This window comes from Pelecanus crispus, chromosome 18, assembly GCF_030463565.1.
Source record: "Pelecanus crispus isolate bPelCri1 chromosome 18, bPelCri1.pri, whole genome shotgun sequence".
Lineage (NCBI taxonomy): Eukaryota > Metazoa > Chordata > Aves > Pelecaniformes > Pelecanidae > Pelecanus > Pelecanus crispus.
This window is the reverse complement of record NC_134660.1, coordinates 6,312,300-6,333,079: the sequence shown is the minus strand read 5'-3', so window position 1 is coordinate 6,333,079 and position 20,780 is coordinate 6,312,300. Positions and strand designations below refer to the sequence as shown.

The following is a 20,780-nucleotide window of genomic DNA, read 5'->3' as shown; positions in this document are numbered from 1 at the left end:
GGGCAGGAAGCGGGAGGGGGCGCGGGCACGGCGGCCTCGAAGGGGGACGGGAGACGGAGGGGCCGGGCCGCGGCGCTCCGCCACGGCGGGTGGCCCCGCGCGGCTGCCCCGGTGTGAGTGAGCCCCCCCGCCCCCGGAGCCCCGCCCCGGGGCGCCCCCAAAGGCCGACGGGAGCTGCAGTCCCGGCCCCGGCGCAGCCCGGCCCCCGCATGCCCGCGCAGACTACCGGTCCCGGCATGCCCCGCGGCCCGCCGCCCAATCGCGGCGCGCTTTGTTGCGGGGGTGCGGCAGGCGCCGAGGCCCCGTTTCAAGATGGCGGACGACAGTGAGACAGCAGTGAGGCGGCCACCGGCGAGGCCTCCGCGGCCGTCGGCGGAGGAGAACGATCACGAGCACTGCAGCGACTGCGAGAACGAGGCGGAGCACGGCTCCAACCGGGGGTGAGCGGCGGCCGGGGCCGCGCGCCGCGGCGGCGGCCGGGCCCATTGAGGAGGCAGCGGCCGGGAAGTGAGCGGCGCCCCGCCCTGCGCGCGCCCTGATTGGCCGCCGGGCAGCATCCCGCGCTGCGATTGGTCGAGTTGCCCGTCAGTCTCGCGGGGGGGGGCGGGCCGGCTGGCTTCCATTCACGCCTGTTGTGGGAGCGTGTACTGAAGCTAAGCGGGGTCGGGCCCGTCCGTGGCGTGGATGGGGGACGGCTGGCGCGGTGTCTGCCGGGCATCCAGAAAGGTGCCGCGGGTGCCTTTTTTTTTTTGGCAGAAATGAGCCCAATTCGCAGCTCTTCTTGTCCTTGCGTTAGGGTGTGTCTCCCCACGTTTCCCCTGTCGTCCAGCACAAGCCCCGTCCCCCTCCCGGCATCTCTGGCACCGAGGTGGCACCCAGGGTGGTGGCACGGCTGGGTGCCTTGTCCCGCTCCCCGGAGCCTGTGGCTTCCCGTGGCCGTCCCTGCACCTGGGAAGAAGCCCGGGCTTCTGTACGCCCGTCCCGTCGTTATCCTAAACACAGCCCAGGGTTTTGCAAAGCTCAGCCAACGTCGTCTTGTGGCTGGAGGAGCGCAGCCTCCCGAGGTAGGAAATGGTGAAAGAGCAACAATTAGGTTGGGAGCGAGCGCGCGCGGCGAGGCAAGTCCTTATCTAGTTAGGAAAGATCGAAAATCCCTAACGTAGTGCCTGTGTTACTCACTGCCTTAATTAACGAGGCGCAGAGCTGCCTCGCCATGCCCGTGGTTTGCAGGAGAGGCTTTGTCCTCGTTCCTGCTGGCTTGGCGTGCGGCGGGGCACGTCGCCGTGTGGCTCGTGCCACATCGCGCCTTGCCAAAGGTTTTGCGCCTTGCGCTTCACACACCTGAGCCTCACTCAGCCTCCTCTTCCCGCTCACCTCGTGCCCCAGCAGCTGCTTTCCCAGCCCTGTGGCATGGAGACCGTTGGCTTGAAGGGCTCTTCTCCCTCCATCGACAGCTTGCCGTAGGCAATCCCGCCTGTCCAGTAACTGAAGTGAATAAAAGGTCATGCAAGAAATATCACAGAGATGTTTTTTATGACAGCACAGATGCCCATTTGTATTTTATTTGCCTCCCGGGTGTGGCACCGTGTCTCAGCTTAATAGGTTTAGCTGTGCTTGGGGAGATTTTTCTTTTCTTTCCCTCTGACATGATTAGGTTTGTGGAAAGCAGAGCCAAGCAGAGAGGAGACACGGTGCTTAGTCACCGTTATTTCCCAGCCCAGCGGTTCAACCTGCCCTTTGCCAGGAAAAGGTGTGTTCTCGAGCCCTCTTCATTTCCTAGTTCAGGCATCGCACCTTCTGCAACCCCAAGGAGTTAAAATGCAGTTACCTGCCCCGACTGGGGCGAGCACTGAAGTGCCACAAGCTAACCGGGCAGCCTGGGAGATGTCCTGTAACAAATATACTTAGAGAGCTTGGATCGCTCGGGAAATAACATTAAAAGCATGGCTGATGGGCACAGTGATAATGAACACAAGCCAGGGAGGCTTCGGAGCTCTCTGGCAAATCTCCTGTCCTCCCAAAAACCTAATGGGGGATCCACCTAGGAGAGAAAAGACCAAGCGGTAGGAAAGGTAGTGGTTTTCTTTCCTGATGCACATCGGTTCTGTTGATTTTGTACCGTCACGTTGTGCTGGGATGTGGGAGGGTTTCTGGTCACCCCAGCTGAACGCCGTCCCCAGAAACAGGGCAGGGGAAGTGCTTTGAGCCACTGGGGTTTGCAGAGCAATGCTCGGAGTCCTGCCTCTGCCCAGTTTGTGTTAAGAGTCACTGGATCTTGGCTCTGAGATTTAAAACATAAAAATATTACTTAGTGAGAGCAATACTTCCTTTCCTTTTAAGGACAGGAAAGAGGAATTGAGTTTCCTCCACCTCGGTCCTGTGTCGGCATGGGGAAGTGGCTGCACTGCTCTCCACTGCGGCCGTCCGAGTTGGTTTCCCAAAGAAAAAAAAAAAAAATCCCACTTTCGTATTTGTCATGCTTTCCTTTGTGTGGAGAGGGATTCTGTCCTGTCTGCGGAGGGTTTATTCTTGTTGTAGATAAAAGACGCTGGAAAGACAGAAACACTGGCACAGGCTCTGCTCCCCGGAGCTGCTGTGAGCCCAGTGGGATTTGTCAATTCACAGGCAGCGAGTGGCAGCGGTGAGACCAAAGATTCGAGCGTCCCAGCCCCGTGAAACACATCTGTTATTGGCAAAACCACCCGGGGAAGTGGTTTTGGGTGGTAAAAGTTCAGGGACAGTCCTGCGGCCCGAACTGGGTTGTTGCTGGATGGGGTGTGAGGAAAGCAAAGGGGCTTTTCTTGGTGGGACAGCGGGCAGCTGTCTGGTTTGGCAATCCCTGCCTGCACTTACACCATGAGAGGATGTTCCTGGGATAACCGCCATGCTCTTAACAGGCAGAATTTAGTTTTAGGTATTATATGGAGCACAAGAATGGCACGCTCTGCTTTGGGACCCGTGCTCGGCCATCTGCAGAGCCTCTCTCCTCGCTCTGGCCCCTAATGAGATTACAGCCTAAGTACCATGCCCGATTAGCCCCAGGTTTGGCAGAAGGATTTTCCAGCACCTAAATACAGAGCAGGGATCTACTGTTTCTCATCTGACACCTTTCAGACTAGGAAGCAAGGCCGTGCAGTGGAGGAATTGCAAACCACACAAGACCTTATCTGAATCTGCATTTCCAGTTTGGGTTTTGGGGAAGAACCAGCAGTATTTGGTACCGTTTGCTATTGTAGGTGTGAGACGGTCTGAGAGCCCGAGCGCAGCATTTCGATTTGTGGAATGAAAGGTGCTTTTTGATCACCGCAGCGCATACGTGACAGGAAATAACTCCCAGTCCCTGCTGTTGAAATCCCCCCGTGTCAACCCAGAGCTTCCCACCAGGCTGAGGGAGCCACAGGGAGCCGGCCACAGCCGGAGTTGTCCTCCCTTGTACTTTCCTCCCCCACCTTGTAAAAATAAAGCTCTTGGATCTGGGAATACAGCGGGAGTGCACACGGATCCAGGTGATAGATAAGTGGGTGCTGAGCACCAGTTTGTTACTGGAGGCATCTGGTGTTTCCCAGCCTCCCAAGGGGCTGAGCTGGTGGAGGACAGTCAGTCTGAGCGGGTCTCGCCTTGAACAAACCCATCCGGTTTATTCAGGTACTTCCATAAGTCGCTCAGGTTATGGGTATTATTTTCTGCATTTCTACCGGTTAGCACCGGCTCCTTTCCCTCGAACTCGAGGAGCCGTCTGGTAGCAGGAAAGGGGGGTTGCAGTGAAAGGTAATGGCCGTGACGGCAGCGATGCCTTTTCCGGGAGAAGGGAAAAAGTGTTTTCCTTCATCAGAGAATGAAGCATTGCCATCCCGTGGGTAATCGGAAGATGTTTCACATAGCACAGCCAACGTGCCCTTCTCCACCCATTTTATCTCCCAAAGCAGCTTGGGCTGGAAGGGAGATACAGGAGGAAAAAAGCAGGGAGCAAAAAAGCCGTAAGCGCAGCTGGGAGGGCCGTGGGCTGTCGGGCAGGAGCTGGCCTGGCAGTTAACCCTTCCTGGGGGGTGAAACCGGCTTCAACCCTGGCAGCTTCATGGGTCGCATCAGCTGCGGTAGCTGGGATTTTGGACAATGGTGGCTCTGTCCCAGGGCACTGGTGGGGCGATGCCATTAATTTGGGGACCATCCGAGGGGCTGCAGCTACACTGGAGTGTAAAGAAGAAGATACTTGCTTTCCTAAATGGACTTAAAATAGAAAATACCTATAATTGTTGCTTCCCTAGGTGTAATGAGATGGACCTTTGGGTTTTCTGGCATTTTCCTACGTTTCCTTTGCTCATGACTCATCTGCCGGGTTGATTTTCATCTCCCGGCTGGAGTGGGGCCCTTCCCAACACCACAGCACCTGGGAATGCAAGCCCTCATCCCACCTATGCCACCCTGATTTCTTCCAGGTCATGATGGCTTTGCTCGTAAATCAGGGAGGATTTTTCTCAGCACTTTTACTTGCGAGTCCGGTGCTGGGGTGAAGCGATATTGGTTGAGCTGAACTCATTAGTGGCAAGCTGGGAGTTGGCAGCTCTGATTTATGAAGCAAAGCGACGCTGACTGAATACGCAGGGGTTGGGAGGATTTTGTTTGTCAAATCTGACACCTGCAGCATGCCAACGTGGAGGTGACCTGGGAAAACGCGTCCATCCCCTTTGGAAGGGGCGGCTTCCAGCACCTGCCCTCGGACGTGCTCTCAGAACCCCCTTGCGCTGTCAGTTTGTGGTGTTAAAATTGGTAAGAAATCAGGGGAATGTGTTTATTGCAGCTCCACGGTGGATGGTTTGGCTCATCCCAGGGCCTGGATGCGGCTGTCCTGGCTGGTTGGGGATCTGCTAGGTCTTGCCCGTGCTCCTCCACAAGGAGTTTAAAAAAAAAAAACACCATCGTGCATTTGTCACCAAAATCAATAGCGGTGTCAGCACCGCTTTGCCATAATTACTTTTGCTGTCATGTCAGAGCTCACGTCTCCCTGGGTGGAGGTGCAGCCCTTTGCCCGTGGTGGGAGGAAAGGTGCCATGTGTCCCCCCAGGGACGGCTCAGTACCGCTGCGGGATGCTGATCCCCACGGAGCTGCGGCTTCGCAGCTGCTCCTCCCTCTGCTCCGCTGCAAGCGCTTACGCACTTCTGGAGAAGAGCGGGGGCTTCTCATCCAGCCCCCTTTTGTGGAGCAGCTCGCCCTGCGCAACTGCTCTTCCCCGTGCCGGTGAGCAAACGCTTGCTGTCTCCCGGTGTTTCAATGGGGCTCTGCTGATAGACGGGAATCTTTTTCCCCAGTAAATGCTGTCTGCAGAGTCTCCGCTGCTGTTCAGGTTTTGTCCCAAGGAAAGCCTTGCCCAGCTCAGCCGCTCCGTGTCCTGCAAACCAGATGTCTCTGCTCCACGGGGCGATGGCTGCCCGTCACGTCAGGTTTCTGCGCCACAAGCGTCAGCAGCCTCACCGTCCGCGGGCATCTCCACACCCAGCCCTCCCGGCTTAATCCCTCAAAAAAACATTTCTCTATTCCCTTTTCCCTGGTTTCAAAACTCACTTGCTGCTCAGCCCAGGGATGTTTTTTAAACCTTATTCCCCTCCCGTCTCTCTCCTTTTCCTGGCCTTGCTGAAATAAATAGTTGGATGCTGCTCCAACATATTTTCCAGTGTGTTTCTTCTTTCTTTTCCCTGCTCCACCCTCTTCACTGCTATCTTGTGTTTGGTAAAGACATTAAGCTGCTCTGGGAGCAAGCAGTACTCGGGGGGGCTTCCAGGCTGGCCAGTGCCTTCGGTTCACCGTGTGCCTCTGGGCAGAGCAGAGCTGTGCAGTTGTCCCTGCTGTGAAAGCAGCAATCGTTTTGGGGCTGCAAGGAAGGAAACGCCTCTGTGTCGTAGAGTAACAAATATACTGGCTTGGATCCCCGAGCTGAGATTTGGGGAAAGAAGACGATGAGGTCCCCAGGCACAGGAGGGCCGGGACACGTCCCACAGCATCAGGCTGGTGGGGGGTCCCTGGGGCAGGCGGGGCGGATCCAGTCCCGCAGAGCTCGTACCAGTTTCCAGCCAGACGCGCTGCGGCGTGGGTGACGGTGCCCGCCGGTGGTGGGCTGTGCTGTGGATGTGCCGCTTGATGCAAAGAGCAGCTCCCACCCGGGATTCTCCATGGCTTTCCTCGCTCTGGCCTCTCCCCATTGAGCCAGACATGGGTTATCATCCTCAGTGAAAACAGAAGGGGAAAGATGCTGTGGTTTTACTGCAAAACAAGCTTGGCGGCACTGACGGGGACAGGACAGAGCTGAGCGATGCTGCTGGCATGCACGCTGTCTCCTCAGCTTTCTTTGCAGAAGACCCCTCGTGTGTGTCGGCAGCTGGCAAAGCACCCCTGGCCCGGTGTCCCCCCATGTTCCCCTCTCATCCCTCTGCTCGGTCCTGCTCCAGCCATCTCTAGGGTTGAATTTCCACCTGAGCCGTGACCATGTCGGAGGCTGTAACCTTGTTTTGGGGACCACTGGCAGGGATGCTCCCGGCTTGGGGGTGACCCAGCTCCGCAGCAGTAATGTCGCCTGTCCTGCGTCAGGGTATCTCGCGCAGGGGTGAGATCACATACACCGTGCCGGGAACAGGCATGTTTTGGCATCTCCTGTGTTTTCGCATCAGGTCGCTGCGGGAATTGCCCATCAGCAAGGCCAGGCCTGGTGCGGGCGTCACGCCTGCAGCTGCTTTGGGGTGACCGTCACCTGGATGTCCGGGGCTGCCCTGCATCCCTGGAAGGAGGAGCGATGCCTGGGCGCAGGCACTTCCCATCCTGCTCTCCCAAAGAGATTTGCTGCTCGGTCTCAATTTTCCAGCTCCAGCATAACAATATAATTTTCCAATATAACAGCCCCCCGTCTCCCTAGATCATCACCTCTGCAGGTGGGGTGACATTTGGTGCCGTGTCCTTGGCCACCAGCCCCTCCAGGGTGCCTGGACCTGCTGCGGTGCCTTATCCCCAGGGATGGACCAGCATTTGCTGCTCCCCTGTCCATCCTTGGGCTCAGAGAGGAGGAAAAAGCCTAAGCTGGTCATCCCCGCTACTCCACAGCGTGGATTTGGGCATGTGCGGCTGAGCAGGGTGAGGTGACGGCAGAGACACGGTCACCTGCGGTGCAGGGCGCGCTCCCCGCCGCTCAGCAAACCTGCGGTGGGGGAGATGTTGGTGCTGGTCCCCTTTTGGGAGCTCGCTGCTGGGAGGGATGCTGGGGAGAGGGCGCAGGGCTGCACCCTCTGTGCGCCAAGCATTCCCCATCCTGGAGACTTGCACTACGAGCAGGGAGCTTGTATTTTCTTCAGGGAGTTTCAGAAACCCTATAAACGTTCTCCAAAAGAAAACCCCAAGGCTCCAATGATGTTTCTTTTGTTCCCTAGCGGCTTGAGTCCAGCAAATGACAGCGGAGCCAAAAAGAAGAAAAAGAAACCCAAACGGAAGAAAGAGAAAGGAGGAGATCAGCCCGACCAGGCTCAGGACCAGCCGGTGAAGGTGACCGACCCCTTCCCGGAGTTGCGGCCCCACACAACAGCCAGCCCTGTCCTGAACCCCCCCGATGTAGCTTAGGGCAAGGAAGGAGTCTCCCGGTCCTGGTTTTAGGCACTTGGCTGCTCAAAAAACTTCAGGTTTAGAGTAATTTCCCAGCCTGGCTCCATGCGTGGGAATTCCCGTTACTGCAGAAGGTGTTTGCGGAGCACTCCAGGGTAAATGCGGTCCTTGGCTGGATATCCCAGCCACTTCCAGCGCTGCGGTGAAAGGGTCAGACCGGCGCCTCTGAGTTCTTCTTTCCAGACACCAGCTGCCTCCTCGCAGGCAGGGAACCGCCACGCTGCCACCTGCCAGCTTCCTCTCCTGCCCGCAGCCAGCACAACAAACGTGTTCTCCTACTTCTTGGGCAACATCTGATGTTGATTTTTGCTTGACTAACATAAGAACAGCAGCCGGGTCAGAGCAGGGTCTGTCTCGCCCTTCTTGGCTTTGCCCAATCCTGACTAGCAGCTGGTGCTTGGGGAAGGAGCGTGGGACACGCAGGGTTTGTCCCGGCCAGGGTGGCACCCTCCCAGCCTTCTCGTCCCCTCTGGTCCTGTAGCAGGGGACACGCGCACAGATCTGCACATCAGCAAAGGCTGTTTTCTGTCCAACGCCCAGTTTCCATCCAACTATTTTGTCCTTCTGACCATGCAGAGCATTAAATTGGGGCTTTGAGTGTTCAAGACTGACTTTACTGGGAATCAGGGAGGAGCTGGGGTTGTGAATTCAGTGCAGAGCTGCCCACCCTGCCAAGGTCTGCCTGGGGAGGAGGAGGAAAGCGTCCTTCATCTTGACTCAGCCTCTCTGCCTTGTCCTGGTCCGCGGTGCCCAGGCACTCCTTTGGAAGCTGCAGTTTGCAGATACGGATCCAGCTTGGAGGAGGATGAAGCAGTGAGAGAGAAAAGCCACCGCAGAAAGCCCAGACGCTGGGTGTGGGTTGACCCAGGGTGTCTCTTCATGGGTGTTAGTCAAGGTGAGGCAGGGAGGTTTGCTCTTGGGGCTCGCAGCGCCCTCCTTAACTGAAGCTTAAAGCATTTTAAGGTAATTCATCTATCTCCTTTGACCCAGGAGTGCCTAGAAACCACGGCTAGGTGTGTGGCAGGTGCCTGGTAAAAGGGTTCACCCATCTTGTAGAGGGTTATGAGAGGATCTAGGCTGGGAAGCGAATCTTCTCCCTGCTCTCCCCTTCCTGGTAGGGTCAGCTCCAGGTTCCCCTAATGAGGAGCTGAAATACAGACCTGGTGGCTCAGCTTACTCATTTTGTCTTTCTACCGTCCTTTTCTGCCCTCAGGTGAACTCCTTACCTGCTGAGAGGATCCAGGAGATTCAAAAAGCCATCGAGCTCTTCTCTGTAGGTCAGGGCCCTGCCAAAACCATGGAGGAAGCCAGCAAGAGGAGCTACCAGTTCTGGGACACGCAGCCAGTGCCCAAGCTGGGTATGTACAGTCCCCTGCCGTTTTGTGCTCCTTGGGAGAAGCCTTGTGGTCCCCAGGCTGCTCAACAAAGCCCTCAAAGAAGCCCAAAGAAGCTGGTCTCTGGCCAGAAAGCAAGTCCCTGGATGGCCCCTCACTGCTGTCCTATCTGGGCTTCAAAGGCATCAGTGACGCTTTTCCACCGTTCAGCGTCGTGGACTGAGCGGCCAGCCCTGCCGCCGGAGAGCTGTGCAGGCGGCTGGGCGGCATCGAGAGGGACGAGGAGCCGATTCAGACATCTGATTTGATGCCTCCTGCCTTTGGGCATCCCTTAATCTCAGTCTTTAGCCCTTGAATTGGGTTCTGCAGCCCTCTGTGCCCAAGTTTCATGCGGGGTGTTGCCAGTGTTCCTCTTGCCAAGTCCTAGGGGACTTGGAGCTAACCAGCTCTCCCCTTTCCGAGGGGTTGAAGCTTCCCAGCAAGGGGTCCTTGGTGGGGAAGGTAACTCGGGGTGAGACGGGGCCAGCCAGTGACGGGAGCCGCGCAGGGAAGCAGGTCTATGTGCTGAGCTGCTACATCGTTGGTTTGCTGGGCTCTGGCACGGGCAGGCGCTGGGGCTGAGCCAGGAGAGCCAGGAGAAGGGAGGCACAAACCTTGTGAGCGTCTGCACCCCGAAGCTGCCATGCCCATCTAAAGATGGGGAATCCTATCTCTTCGTCCCCCTGCAAACAGCCAGGCTGCGCTTCCCAGCTCTAGTCCTTGCTCCAGCCCTTTCTCCAGTTTGCTCTTGATGCTGTCAGCCTGCGTCAAAAGTGATCTGCTGTCGATAACGAGGCGTTTCTCAGTGTGGCAGGAGCGCTTGGCAGCTGAGCAGATCTGAGAGGAAGAGGGGCGTGCTGACACAGAGCTGCGTGGCTGGAAGGCGCTTGTTCCTGAGCTAATTGGAGCAAACCTGCAGTGCTCCCGGGGTGCCCGGGATTGCTTCACTTCGTCTCTCCGCCCCTGCATCCCTCAGCAAAATCCATGCAGAGCTCAGGAGAACTAGAGAATGAGTCCAAGCCCATAGTTTCTAGATTTACCCAAAGCTTGTCATGGCTTCAAATTGGCTGCTTTTCAGTAATTTCCTTCATGGGGTTGTGTCCAACCCCTCGTGCTGCAAACACCATGTTTGATTCCCTTTTCGTGTTCTCAGCACCAGCCTGAGGCTTTCTTTGGTCTCAAGAGACTGGCTGCTGGGAGCAATGGTCTCAGCTTTGTGCTGGGAAACTCATAGCGAGATGGCATGGGGTTATGTGAGACAGCAAAGCCTGATCTTGCATTTGCCCTTTTTCCCAGAGGCTCCTGGGCATGGCCAACATCATTTCTGTTTGGGTAAAGTATCTTGTGGGGAAGGAGAGGCACAATACAGCCCGCTCCTCCATACACCAAATTGCTGGCTGTGCTCTGGCTGCCAGCCCCTCGCTGGGTCCTGCCATCGCTCGTGGTCCTTGCTCAAGAGCACTCTCTGGCACACAGCATTATGTACGCAAGGCTATTTAGGGTCGGGTAACAAAAGTGCTCCGGGATTTTTGGGGCCAGATTTCAGAGCGGTTCAGCACCTGCTCAAAACGGAGAGGACGGCCAGGGGTGAGCATTTCTGGAAGCTGCCCTGGGTGGGTGTGATGGGGGCAGTCCTTGCTGTGGGCTTTCTTCACCTCCCCATTGCCTGGAAACCTTTTCAGTCCCTTTTTAAGGAAATTCCTAATTAGCGTGGCTTGCTTCTCTTGGCAGCGCTCAAGTGATGCCGCTGTGTTGACATCCCCGAGAAAGTCGGTGCTTGAACCGACATCTCTTGGCTGAATCAGGGGCTTTAGGAGTCAGTGTTTTTTCAAGAAAAGTTGTCTTGTTCAATGCAGCTCTTCTTTAAGCACAGTGGGAAGGAAACCCTGATGCTTGCCAAATGGCAGGGACGAGGGCTGGCAGGGAGAGAGCCACCATCCGATGGAGCGGCTCATGGGAAAGTGCTAGCCGAGGCTGGGATTGTGGGTATGGGGAAGGATAAGGCATCGCGTGTGGACCTGGAGGACGTAGCTGTGGCCCTGGTGCTCTGATCAGTTTGGTCACTTCCTCTCTGCTGCCCGATGGGCTCCACCATTGCCCTGGAAGGAGTTTTGATTCTCTGCCCCTGTGTCACGATGAACGTGTGGCACGTCCCAAACCGGGTGGGTGAAATAGCAATCCCTGGCTGCCCACGACGGGGACCTGGGGTGGGAGCCATGAGGCATGTTGGTCACCAGATTGAGGTGTCGTGGAGACTTGGCCTCAAACAGTAGAAAGCATCTTCATGGCTCCCTGCTCTCTTACAGGAGAAGTGGTGAACACCCACGGTCCCGTTGAGCCGGACAAAGACAATATCCGTAAGGAGCCATACACCTTGCCCCAGGACTTCACCTGGGATGCCCTGGACCTTGGGGATAGAGGCGTGGTGAGTACAGTTAGCTTGGCACATGTGTGTTGGGAGGGCGTCTCCCTTGCGCTGTTGGCAGTTCCATGCTTGGACTGCCGAAGATGGTTTTGGGGACGGGAACATGTCCTTCACCACACCAACTCTCCAGCTCAGTGGTCACGCCATCTCCTTGGAGTTAGATGGGTCTGACTTCCCCCACCGTGCAGTTACCTCTCACCCATCCCATGTTGGCCAGGTTGGCCTGGTTTCTTCATGGAGATGTAAGAACACCAGGAGTTTTCCCTTAGGAAGACCCTCCAGGCCGTGACCCACCTCCCTGGGAGATGACCTGAGGGCAGCAGGACTTATCTGTGTGTCCTGCTGCTCACCCTGCTCTGCAGCGGCACCGGTTCAGGAGCCCGGAGCAGGGGGACGTGCTGGTAGCAGGGACATGGCTGCATGCGGCGCCCGTTACTGTGGCCACACAAAAAGTGTTCAGGGTCTCATCTCAGGGCAGCTGGGGCGTCTGATGGCTGAATAACTTTCTTAATCTGCTTGGTCTCTCCTGCATTAGCTGAAAGAGCTGTACACACTTCTGAATGAGAACTATGTGGAGGACGACGACAACATGTTCCGGTTCGATTACTCTCCTGAGTTCCTGCTGTGGTGAGTGGCACCATGACCACAGAGCAGAGGGTGTTGGATGCTGGCAAGTCTGATCCCGGTGACAGCGCTGCAGCTGCCTTTGCTTGTCCCGTCTCACTTCTTTCCGAAATCTCCCTTCCCCGTCTGTCACCATGCATGGGTGTGGTGTCCCAGATACCCTGCAAGAGGGGTCTCTCACCCAGCCCTGCCTGCCTCTGGCTTCTTTGAGATATGGGAGCCTAAAACCGGATTTTTTTCCTCTTTGGTTTGATCCCTCCAGTGTTTAAAAATCCCGGTAGCTGAGGAGCTTCCCAGTGCCCTGGAGCCGTAGGATGAAGGTGGCTGCCAAAAAATGTTGCCAGCCATAACACTTGGAGACCTGTTGCAGTGGAGCTGCTGTTTCCTCAGGGCATTCATGAATCGAGGAACATTCTGTGTTCTCCTGTGTCGCTAGTGAGAACTGGCCTTGGCCCCAGAGTGCAGGAACTGCCCTGCATCCCGGCGGTCCTGCCTTCGTCACTGCCCGACATCACTGTCACCCCCTCATCCTCCTGCCCGCAAACCCACAGCTGCATTGGGCAGCCTGGAGCAGGACACGGGGCATCCCAGGACAGGGTGGGGAGGCAGGAGCAGTACACTGGGGACCTTTGATGGGACGTGACTGCTGAGGTGTGTCTCTTCTCCAGGGCACTGCGTCCTCCGGGCTGGTTGCCCCAGTGGCACTGTGGAGTCAGAGTTGTCTCCAGCAAGAAGCTGGTTGGATTTATCAGCGCGATTCCAGCCTCTATCCACATCTATGACACGTGAGTGCTGCTCGGCTGCATTTTTCATCCTGCCCCTCGATGGCATGTGGGGCTTCCTGGGAGTGCTGAGGAGGTCTGGCTATGTTGTCCTCCCCAGCCAACTGAACCAGACCTGTGCTGTTCAGCCATGGAGGTGCTTTGCTGCTTAGAGGAGAAGGTGGGGGATATTTGAGGTAGGCAGTGAAGTTCTGTGCAAGGCCATCTTGTAGTTAGCAGCCATGAAGGCTGTTTTCCTCAATGAGTGAGGTCAGCTTAGAGCTCTGGCTTACAGAAATCCTCCAGAGCTGGATGGAGATCATTTTCCCTGGGAAAACCTTGGGCAACAGCTTAAGAGAGAGTTCTCCAAACCCATCCCTTGCCTCTTGGCCCTCCCCGAGGCTTCGACTCCTCTTTCCTGTGAAGGGGCTGGAGGTAAATTGCCCAGGGCATTGGACTGATCCTCCCAGGTCAGGACAGTCGGGTCTCATGCTCTGCATTGTTTCTTTCCCAAGAGAGAAGAAGATGGTAGAGATAAACTTCCTGTGTGTCCACAAAAAGTTGCGCTCGAAACGGGTGGCTCCAGTTCTGATCCGCGAGATCACGCGGCGGGTTCATCTGGAGGGGATCTTTCAGGCTGTTTACACTGCGGGAGTGGTGCTGCCAAAGCCTGTGGGGACTTGCAGGTGAGTGTCTGTGGTTCTCCAAAGAGATTTTGGTCTGCTGACCTTCCCTTGGCGGGATCCCCTCTGTGGCGTGCAGCGTGTGTGGGATTCCCCAGGACAGGAGAGATCGATTCCAGCCCAGGTTTCCTCTCCCCACACCGTGCTTTCAGGATTAAGTCCAGTAGCTTTGCTTAAGCTGTTCATGTATCACAAGACAGGAGACTTTCTGCAGCACAGGCACTTCAGGCCGCCCTTGTTTTTCTCTGCGGGAGCTGCTGGCCTCTTCACGAGCTGGTGTGATGTTCTCGCTTGCCCTCTCATGGCAGCTATGAGAACCTCGTGCCCATGCAGCCATCCCGCTGCCCAAGAACAAGTCTCCCACCGCGAGTGTGTTTCTGCAGGTACTGGCACCGGTCCCTGAATCCTCGGAAACTCATCGAGGTCAAATTTTCCCACCTGAGCAGGAACATGACTATGCAACGTACCATGAAGCTTTACCGGTTGCCCGAGGTGGGTGCCAGCCGGGGCTGTGAGCCGCGGAGGCAGAGCTCACAAGTTGCTCCTCGCTGAGCAAGGGGTGAGGCTGGGAACTGCAGACACAAACATCTCGGCTGAGGTCAAGTCCTCTGCCTGGAGAACTGGGGTTTGTTTCATGTAGTAAATGACTCTGTCAAGCCATTGTGCTTTATTTAATCTTTATTTATTTTTGCCTGGGTACCTGCATTTTAAGGGCAAATTCTTGCAGCTAAAGGACCCTGTGAGCTTTTGTTTCATGGTGAGTCATATCCTGTCCTCCTGGTAAAACGAGAACGCAGATATGACAGCCTTCATCTGTCCAAACACAGCCTCGGAGTGACCTTGAATTGGGTTAGTCCCTCATTCTTCAGTCAAACTGATCAGTTCTGTCACTGCAGTTGTCCTGCTGGGGAAGTTCCCCAGCTGGATATGGGAGAAAAGACAAAGCAAGCATTAAAATTGCCACCACCTTCCCCGACCTTGCTGGCTTCCTTCTGTCGGTCAGAGCTGCTCGTTTCGGTTGGAGAGCGCTGCTTTAGTGCTGGGCAGCACGTGGCTCCTGTCTCCCACCTCAGCAAAGGCACCAGCTGCTGGTTTGTAGCTACCAATTTTTGCACAGAAACCCGGACCCAGAAGCAGTCTGTGCTGCTTGCTCTGGGCTTTGCTGAGCGATGCCAACCCTAGATTAGAAATTGAGCCCAACTGGAAATAACATCAGGTGGTTCCCTGTGGTGCCCGGGGCACATCTCCCAGCCCGTCCCCACTGCGAGCAGGAGCAGAGACCTGGAGGGAAGCAGAGATCTTGTGTCGTTAGTGGGTAGGAGGCCACATCCAGCGGGACTTGACTTGGCACGTGGGGCTTTGGAACCCACTGTGCTTCTCTGCAGTCTTTGCCATCAGTGTCACGGCCAATTGCATCCATCCTTCTGCCGGGCAAGCAGGGCTTGGGGGGAGAGTGCTGGGTTGTGGGCCTGAAAATGGGCTGATCTAAGCAGAGCGCGTCTCTGTGACGCTTGTTGGAGAGCCCTTGGGTGATAAAAGCCACCACGCAAGCAACGCAAATGATTTGTCCTGCTTTCTGTAGACTCCCAAGACTCCTGGCTTGCGGCCAATGGAGCACAGAGATATCTCTGCAGTGCACAAGCTCTTGACCGAGTACCTGAAGCAGTTCCACCTGACGCCTGTCATGAGCCGAGAGGAGGTGGAGCACTGGTTCTTACCTCAGGAGAACATCATCGACACCTTTGTGGTAGAGGTGAGGGAGCCAGAGCAAGATGGGGGGTGTTTTCCTGGGCTTCTGCCTCCACTGGAAGAGAGTGCAGCAAGCTGTGAGAGCCATCGGGGAGGTTGCTGCCCCGAGCAGTGAGATGCTCTTCCAGGGTGGGAGGTTTAAGCTGCTGGAGGATGGTGCTTCTCCATCCTGGGCTGCCCCAAGTCTCCTCACACGGAGCCCACACATCACTCAGACTGGCAGAGCCCCTCTGAAGCTCCGGCCAGGCTTTATCCTGGCTCTGACTTGTTGCGGTGTCACTTCTGGCTTCCAGAGTGCCCCAGGGGAGGTGACAGACTTCCTGAGCTTCTACACGCTGCCCTCCACGATCATGAACCACCCAACTCACAAGAGCCTGAAAGCTGCTTACTCTTTCTACAACGTTCACACCAAGACACCTCTCATCGACCTCATGAGCGATGCTCTCATACTCGCCAAGTCGGTGAGTGATGGTGGGACCGGGGCGGCACCACTGTGCACCGGGCAGCTCACCGGGCACCGGGCAGCTCACCGGGCACCGGGCAGCTCACCGCTCGCCTGGCCGCCCTTGGGTTTGTGGGGAGGGCTGGCCATGGGGCAGGGCTTGTACCCAGGGCTGTACAAACCCAAATCCTAAAGAATCTGCCACCCAGGAGCGGGATGAAGGGGTAGCCTGAACCCTCCGGCTAGCACTGAGCTGACCTCAGGCTGTCTACTCGTTTCTTACAGCAAACTGTACTGCTGTATGTCCGTAGCGTTTGAACTGAGAGTGGGTATGCCGATGCCAAGTTCTTCCCCATTGTCATGGTTTAGCCCCAGCCAGCAGCTCAGCACCACGCAGCCGCTCGCTCACTCCCCCTACCCTGATGGGATGGGGGAGAGAATCGGAGGAGTAAGAGAGAGAAACACTCCTGCGTTGAGATAAGAACAGTTTAATAATTGAAATAAAATAAAGTAAAATAATAATAATAACAATATAATAATAATAGTAATAATAATATCCAAAGCAAGTGATGCACAATGCAATTACTCACCACCCGACGACCGATACCCGGACAGTTCCCGAGCAGGGATCGCTGCTCCCCGGCCAACCCCCCCCAGTTTATATACTGAGCATGACGCCGTATGGTATGGAACAGCCCTTTGGTCAGTTTGGATCAACTATTCTGGCTGTGCCCCCTCCCAGTTTCTTGTGTACCTGGCAGAGCATGGGAAGCTGAAAAGTCCTTGACTAGCATAAGCAGTACTGAGCAACAACTAAAAACATCAGCGTGTTATCAACATTCTTCTCCTACTAAATCCAAAACACAGCACTATGCCTGCTACCAGGAAGAAAATTAACTCTATCCCAGCTGAAACCAGGACACCCATCGGCCTCGCTCCCTTCTTCAGGGGGTGCAGAAGTGGGCAGGAGAGGGGGCAGGCAGCTCACGGATGGGGTGAACTCCCCAGCACATAAGCAGGAGGAGCTAACAGCTTCATGTCTTGCCCGTGCAGAAAGGATTCGACGTCTTCAATGCACTGGATCTCATGGAAAACAAAACCTTCCTGGAGAAGCTGAAGTTTGGGATTGGGGACGGGAACCTGCAGTATTACCTGTACAATTGGAAGTGTCCCAGCATGGCACCAGAGAAGGTCAGTGCCTTGGGGTGGTGGGGTCCTCCAGCGCGTGGGAAGGGGTCTTGTCCCCACAGCCCCCAGGGAGATGAGTTTGCCGTCTCACACACCTCGGCGTTCCCAGGCCAGCAGCACACACAGTAACGGGTGAATGCAGCGACGGCTGCGCTGTGCCTGCGCAGAGGGTGTCCCTGGGGAAAAGCGCTCACCGCTCGTCTCCCCAGGCTCATTTTGCTCTTGGACAGGTTCAGAGTCCTTAACCTCACACATGTCCGCACGGACAGCCTCTTCCCTCTGTGGAAGGAGGCCAGGTACAGAGAGGAGACAGGCAGAGGCTGCCGGGTGCCAGACGTGACACCGGTGGTTGACAGTCACTTGTCCGTACCTGGGAGGTGGTTGCTGTGCCCTGGGAGCCTGCACAGGACCCAGGTGTTACCGCGCAGCCCTGTAGCCCATGCGTCAGTCTGTCGTGGTGGGACGAGACGAACAACAACCCCTCCAGAGAGAACAGATGATCTTGAGAGCCACTGGGCTGCTGTTGAGCAGGACCCCATGATGATGGCAGCTCTGCCAGCGCGGTTGCTCGTGGCGTCTGCGGAGTGGCTGAGCCATGGGATTGCTGGAGTGTCACCTTGTCCCCACGGCCAGCAGCTTGCTCCCCACCCAGCTGCTGCAAGCGCTGCAGCTGGAGACACCCTGTCTGCCTGCCCTGGGCCATTTTTAGGCAGCACCTGGTTGCTACCATGTCTCCACCCTGAAGATGTGGTTCAGCATCCATCCGGTCCGCAGCCGCCTTGGAGAGGACGGTGCCCGAGAACCAGAAGCCGCCTGACTGCGCAGTGCTGCAGCCTGCCCACGCTGCATCACCACAGCTCAGTCACGGCAGCAATGGGGCTTTGGTTCCCTTCGCAGAGCATGTGAAGGCAGGTCTGTGGGTACAAGCCCACATGCCTTAACCCAGCCTTGCTGTGCCACTGAGCCCTTCAAAAAGCTCCAGGAGGTTGCCAGGAGGTTTAAGCAATCGCTTTTCTCACCAGGAGGGCTGGTGGGTTGGAGAGCCTGGTGCTGGGAGCTGCTCTGCAGCCATACCCTGCGGTGGGGCTGCCTGCGGCTCCAGCGGGCCGGAGCCCGGGACCAGGCACCAGCACATCCCGTCACACAGTGCCCGGAGAGCACCTGGCAGTGCCGGCTGCCTGCGGAGGGGCCTGGCCCAGTACCAGGCTCTCGGGAAGCAGCTTCTCCCAAATCCGTTGTTAGTTAGCTTAGAAGCAACCTTGGCTCGTAAATCAAGGCTGTTGTGCAGACCGCCCAGGCTTGTCACACCCCAAACGTTGGTCACCTCCCCAGATCGGAGCTGGGCAGGGTCCGTGCGCCCATTCGGCTGCAGGCCCAGGGCTCTCCCTGCTCTCAAGCATCCCAAAGCCGATGGGGAAACCTGCACGGACAGCGCTGAGCCCTCCCGGCCGGCACGGCGAGGGCTTGCGAGCTGTGTACGCGCGGAGCCGGGTCTGGGGCAGAGCACGCCGGCGGTGGGGCGCATCTTGACCTGCCATCTCTGTTGGCTCCCCCAGGTCGGACTGGTGTTGCAGTAAACGAGCCCTTGCCAGGAGAGCGCGGTGCCGCCGAGGAGCCGGGCCCGGCGGAAGTGCTGCCCTCGTCCTTCCCGCTGAAGCTGGAGCCGCACCGGGAGAGGTGGAGTCGAACCAGGCACGCAGCCACCCGCCACCCGGATTCACTGACCGCGTCCCGCAGCACCGGCCGCCGCTCCCCCGCTGGCGTCAGCGGTCTCCTTTGTTTTGATTTAATTGCATCCTCGTAAAGACGTGATCAAGGGAATGTTACTGCTGAAACTAGCTCATGATTGGCATATAATGGAGTTAACGGGTGAATAATAAAAGTATATATTATATATATTTTAAATCTTTCCTGTTCCAAACTGACGTGAGTTGCATTCGTCTGCTGAAGGCCACCTCCGGGTTGCTGGACCATGACTTTTCTCAATGGGGCCAACCAAGGTAGATGCTTGCTGCGCCGAACGGCTCGGCGCCGGCGTGGTGGAGCACCGGGATGCAGTGGCCAGGCTGCCGAGCCCTCCTGCCTGCCTGGAGGGTGTTCTGGCTCTGTCCCTTGCTCGGCTGTTTTCCCCATTTGCTCCCTCCTCTGTTAAACTCGGCACTTCCCGCAGGTGCATGGAGAGGGAGGATGGCACCATCCCTCCCCGCGGGCTCGGGAGCACGTCGAAATTTCTTTCTAAGGGCTATTTGTGCGAGCGATGCCTTGTCCCTTCTCCCCAGCCTCAGAGACTCAAACCCTCTCTGCTCAAGCACTGAACCGAGGAGCAGCAGCGCCCGAAGATACGGGGGGACTCGGCTCCTCGCTGCCTCCAGAGCTCGTCCGGCACACCCCGCTCTGCTCGGACTTCTGGGGCTCGTTCCCCTCCACCACCCCCTGTGATGCTGCAGGAATTGGAGGGATGCTGCGTGGCCGCTGCTGCGCCTTGGGGCTCTCTGCTCGGCTGCTTTTCTCTGGAAGCGTGGAAGTACGGATACACGTGCAGGTGACTGCCCTGCGACTCGCCATCGGCATCGCCCTGGGGCTTCAGCCTCTCCAGCCACCCGGGTGCCTCTTCCACCAGGCTCGTCATCTGGTGCTATGGGAACCTCCAAGGTAAAGGAACTGTTTTCTTTCATGGAAAACCTTTATCCCATTAAGATATCTTGGGAAACAAGCATCCGGGCAGCCTGCCGCCTCCTGCCGTGACATGAACCGTGGCCACGAAGAGCTCCGAGATGCTCCCGCCCTCCCAGCCAAAGGTCTCCAAAGCTGCATACCAAGGCCAAGACCCCAACTATGCACTCCCACTCCTCCCTGCCCTCCGTGCCCCCGTCGTGCCCCCGTCGTGCCCCATGGCACGCCGCATGCCCCGAGCGGCTTTGCCCACCCCGGCCTGGACCTGCGGGGCCTCAGTGGGGGACCAGGAGCCCGTCACGTCCCCCCCGGCAGCACTATCGCACCCCCCTGCTCGGGGTCCCGTGTCACCTATGCAAGTACCTCTGCGTCCCCTCCCGTGTCCCTGGTGTCCTGGGCTGGGGGCGGCTGGGGGGTGTCCGGCGGGACCCTCCCCCTGTCCCCGCGGTAGTTCGGAGGGCTGCTCCAATGAGCCCTGCCCTGGCCCCTGTGGGTGCAGCACCCATGGGTGCTTGGCAGCTCCCCGGGGCAGCGCTGCGTTTGGGGCGGGGGCTCCAGCCCTTACCCCCCCGGCCTCTCCCCACCCACCCACCCAACAGCCCCCGGGAGGTGACAGGGACACCGGGACAGGCTCTGTTAAAATAAAACCTTTATTGGACTGACTTGGCACCAGGGTATGAGTCTGTGACCACCGCCGGTGCTGCCGCAGGGGTTGGGAACGCGTCCACCAGCCAAGCGAAGCCTCGACGCCGTGGGCGCGGTGTGGCACGTGGTGACAGGGTCCCCTCGGGGACCTCACGCTGATGGCACCGTCCTTGCAGCCCAAGGCCGGGCTGGGATCGAGCATGGCCGGCGGCGGTGAAGTTCGGGGGCTGCTGTCACCCATCTCACCCCCCCGGGGCTGTGCTGGGCTTTCGATGGCCCGGCCACCCCGTCCTGGTTGTCACAGCATCCCTGTCCCCTCAGGGCCACAGCCAGGGAGGGGAGGAGCGGGGCCCGGGGGCCGCAGATGGGGTGGCACTGCGGGACACGGAGGGGGTCCCCGACCCCCGTGGGTCCCCCAACCCACCCTGCTGTCACCGCGGCCAGGCAAGCGGTGTCCCCAGGCTGTCCCCACACAGGGAGCAGGGTGGCTCTGGTGCAGGAGGGTGCCCGCTCCATGGAGGACCACGTTGTCCCACACACGGGGACGCGACATCCCTCCCGCCGGGACCGCGGGGACC

The 20,780-nt window shown here is 57.6% G+C and overlaps 1 protein-coding gene across 1 annotated transcript; it reads left to right on the top strand.

The window, feature by feature from the left end:
- The first annotated feature begins 297 nt into the window (after positions 1–297).
- NMT1 (N-myristoyltransferase 1) lies at positions 298–18,560 on the top strand. Its single transcript, XM_075722653.1, has 12 exons — positions 298–440; positions 7,411–7,522; positions 8,853–8,997; positions 11,319–11,437; positions 11,973–12,064; positions 12,730–12,846; positions 13,338–13,508; positions 13,889–13,997; positions 15,088–15,258; positions 15,548–15,715; positions 16,750–16,887; positions 18,441–18,560. The coding sequence occupies exons 1-12, from the start codon at positions 313–315 to the stop codon at positions 18,459–18,461; spliced, it is 1,491 nt and encodes a 496-aa protein (XP_075578768.1). The 5' UTR covers positions 298–312; the 3' UTR covers positions 18,462–18,560.
- Positions 18,561–20,780: the final 2,220 nt, after the last annotated feature.

What these genes read in the sequence shown, in the direction of transcription:
- NMT1 (XM_075722653.1), top strand. Translation starts at nt 313, where the DNA reads ATGGCGGACGACAGTGAGACAGCAGTGAGGCGGCCACCGGCGAGGCCT. An exon ending in CTCAGGACCAGCCGGTGAAG is followed by an intron (nt 7,523 to 8,852) that starts GTGACCGACCCC and finishes TTCTGCCCTCAG; the next exon opens with GTGAACTCCTTACCTGCTGA. An exon ending in CTCTCATACTCGCCAAGTCG is followed by an intron (nt 15,716 to 16,749) that starts GTGAGTGATGGT and finishes TTGCCCGTGCAG; the next exon opens with AAAGGATTCGACGTCTTCAA.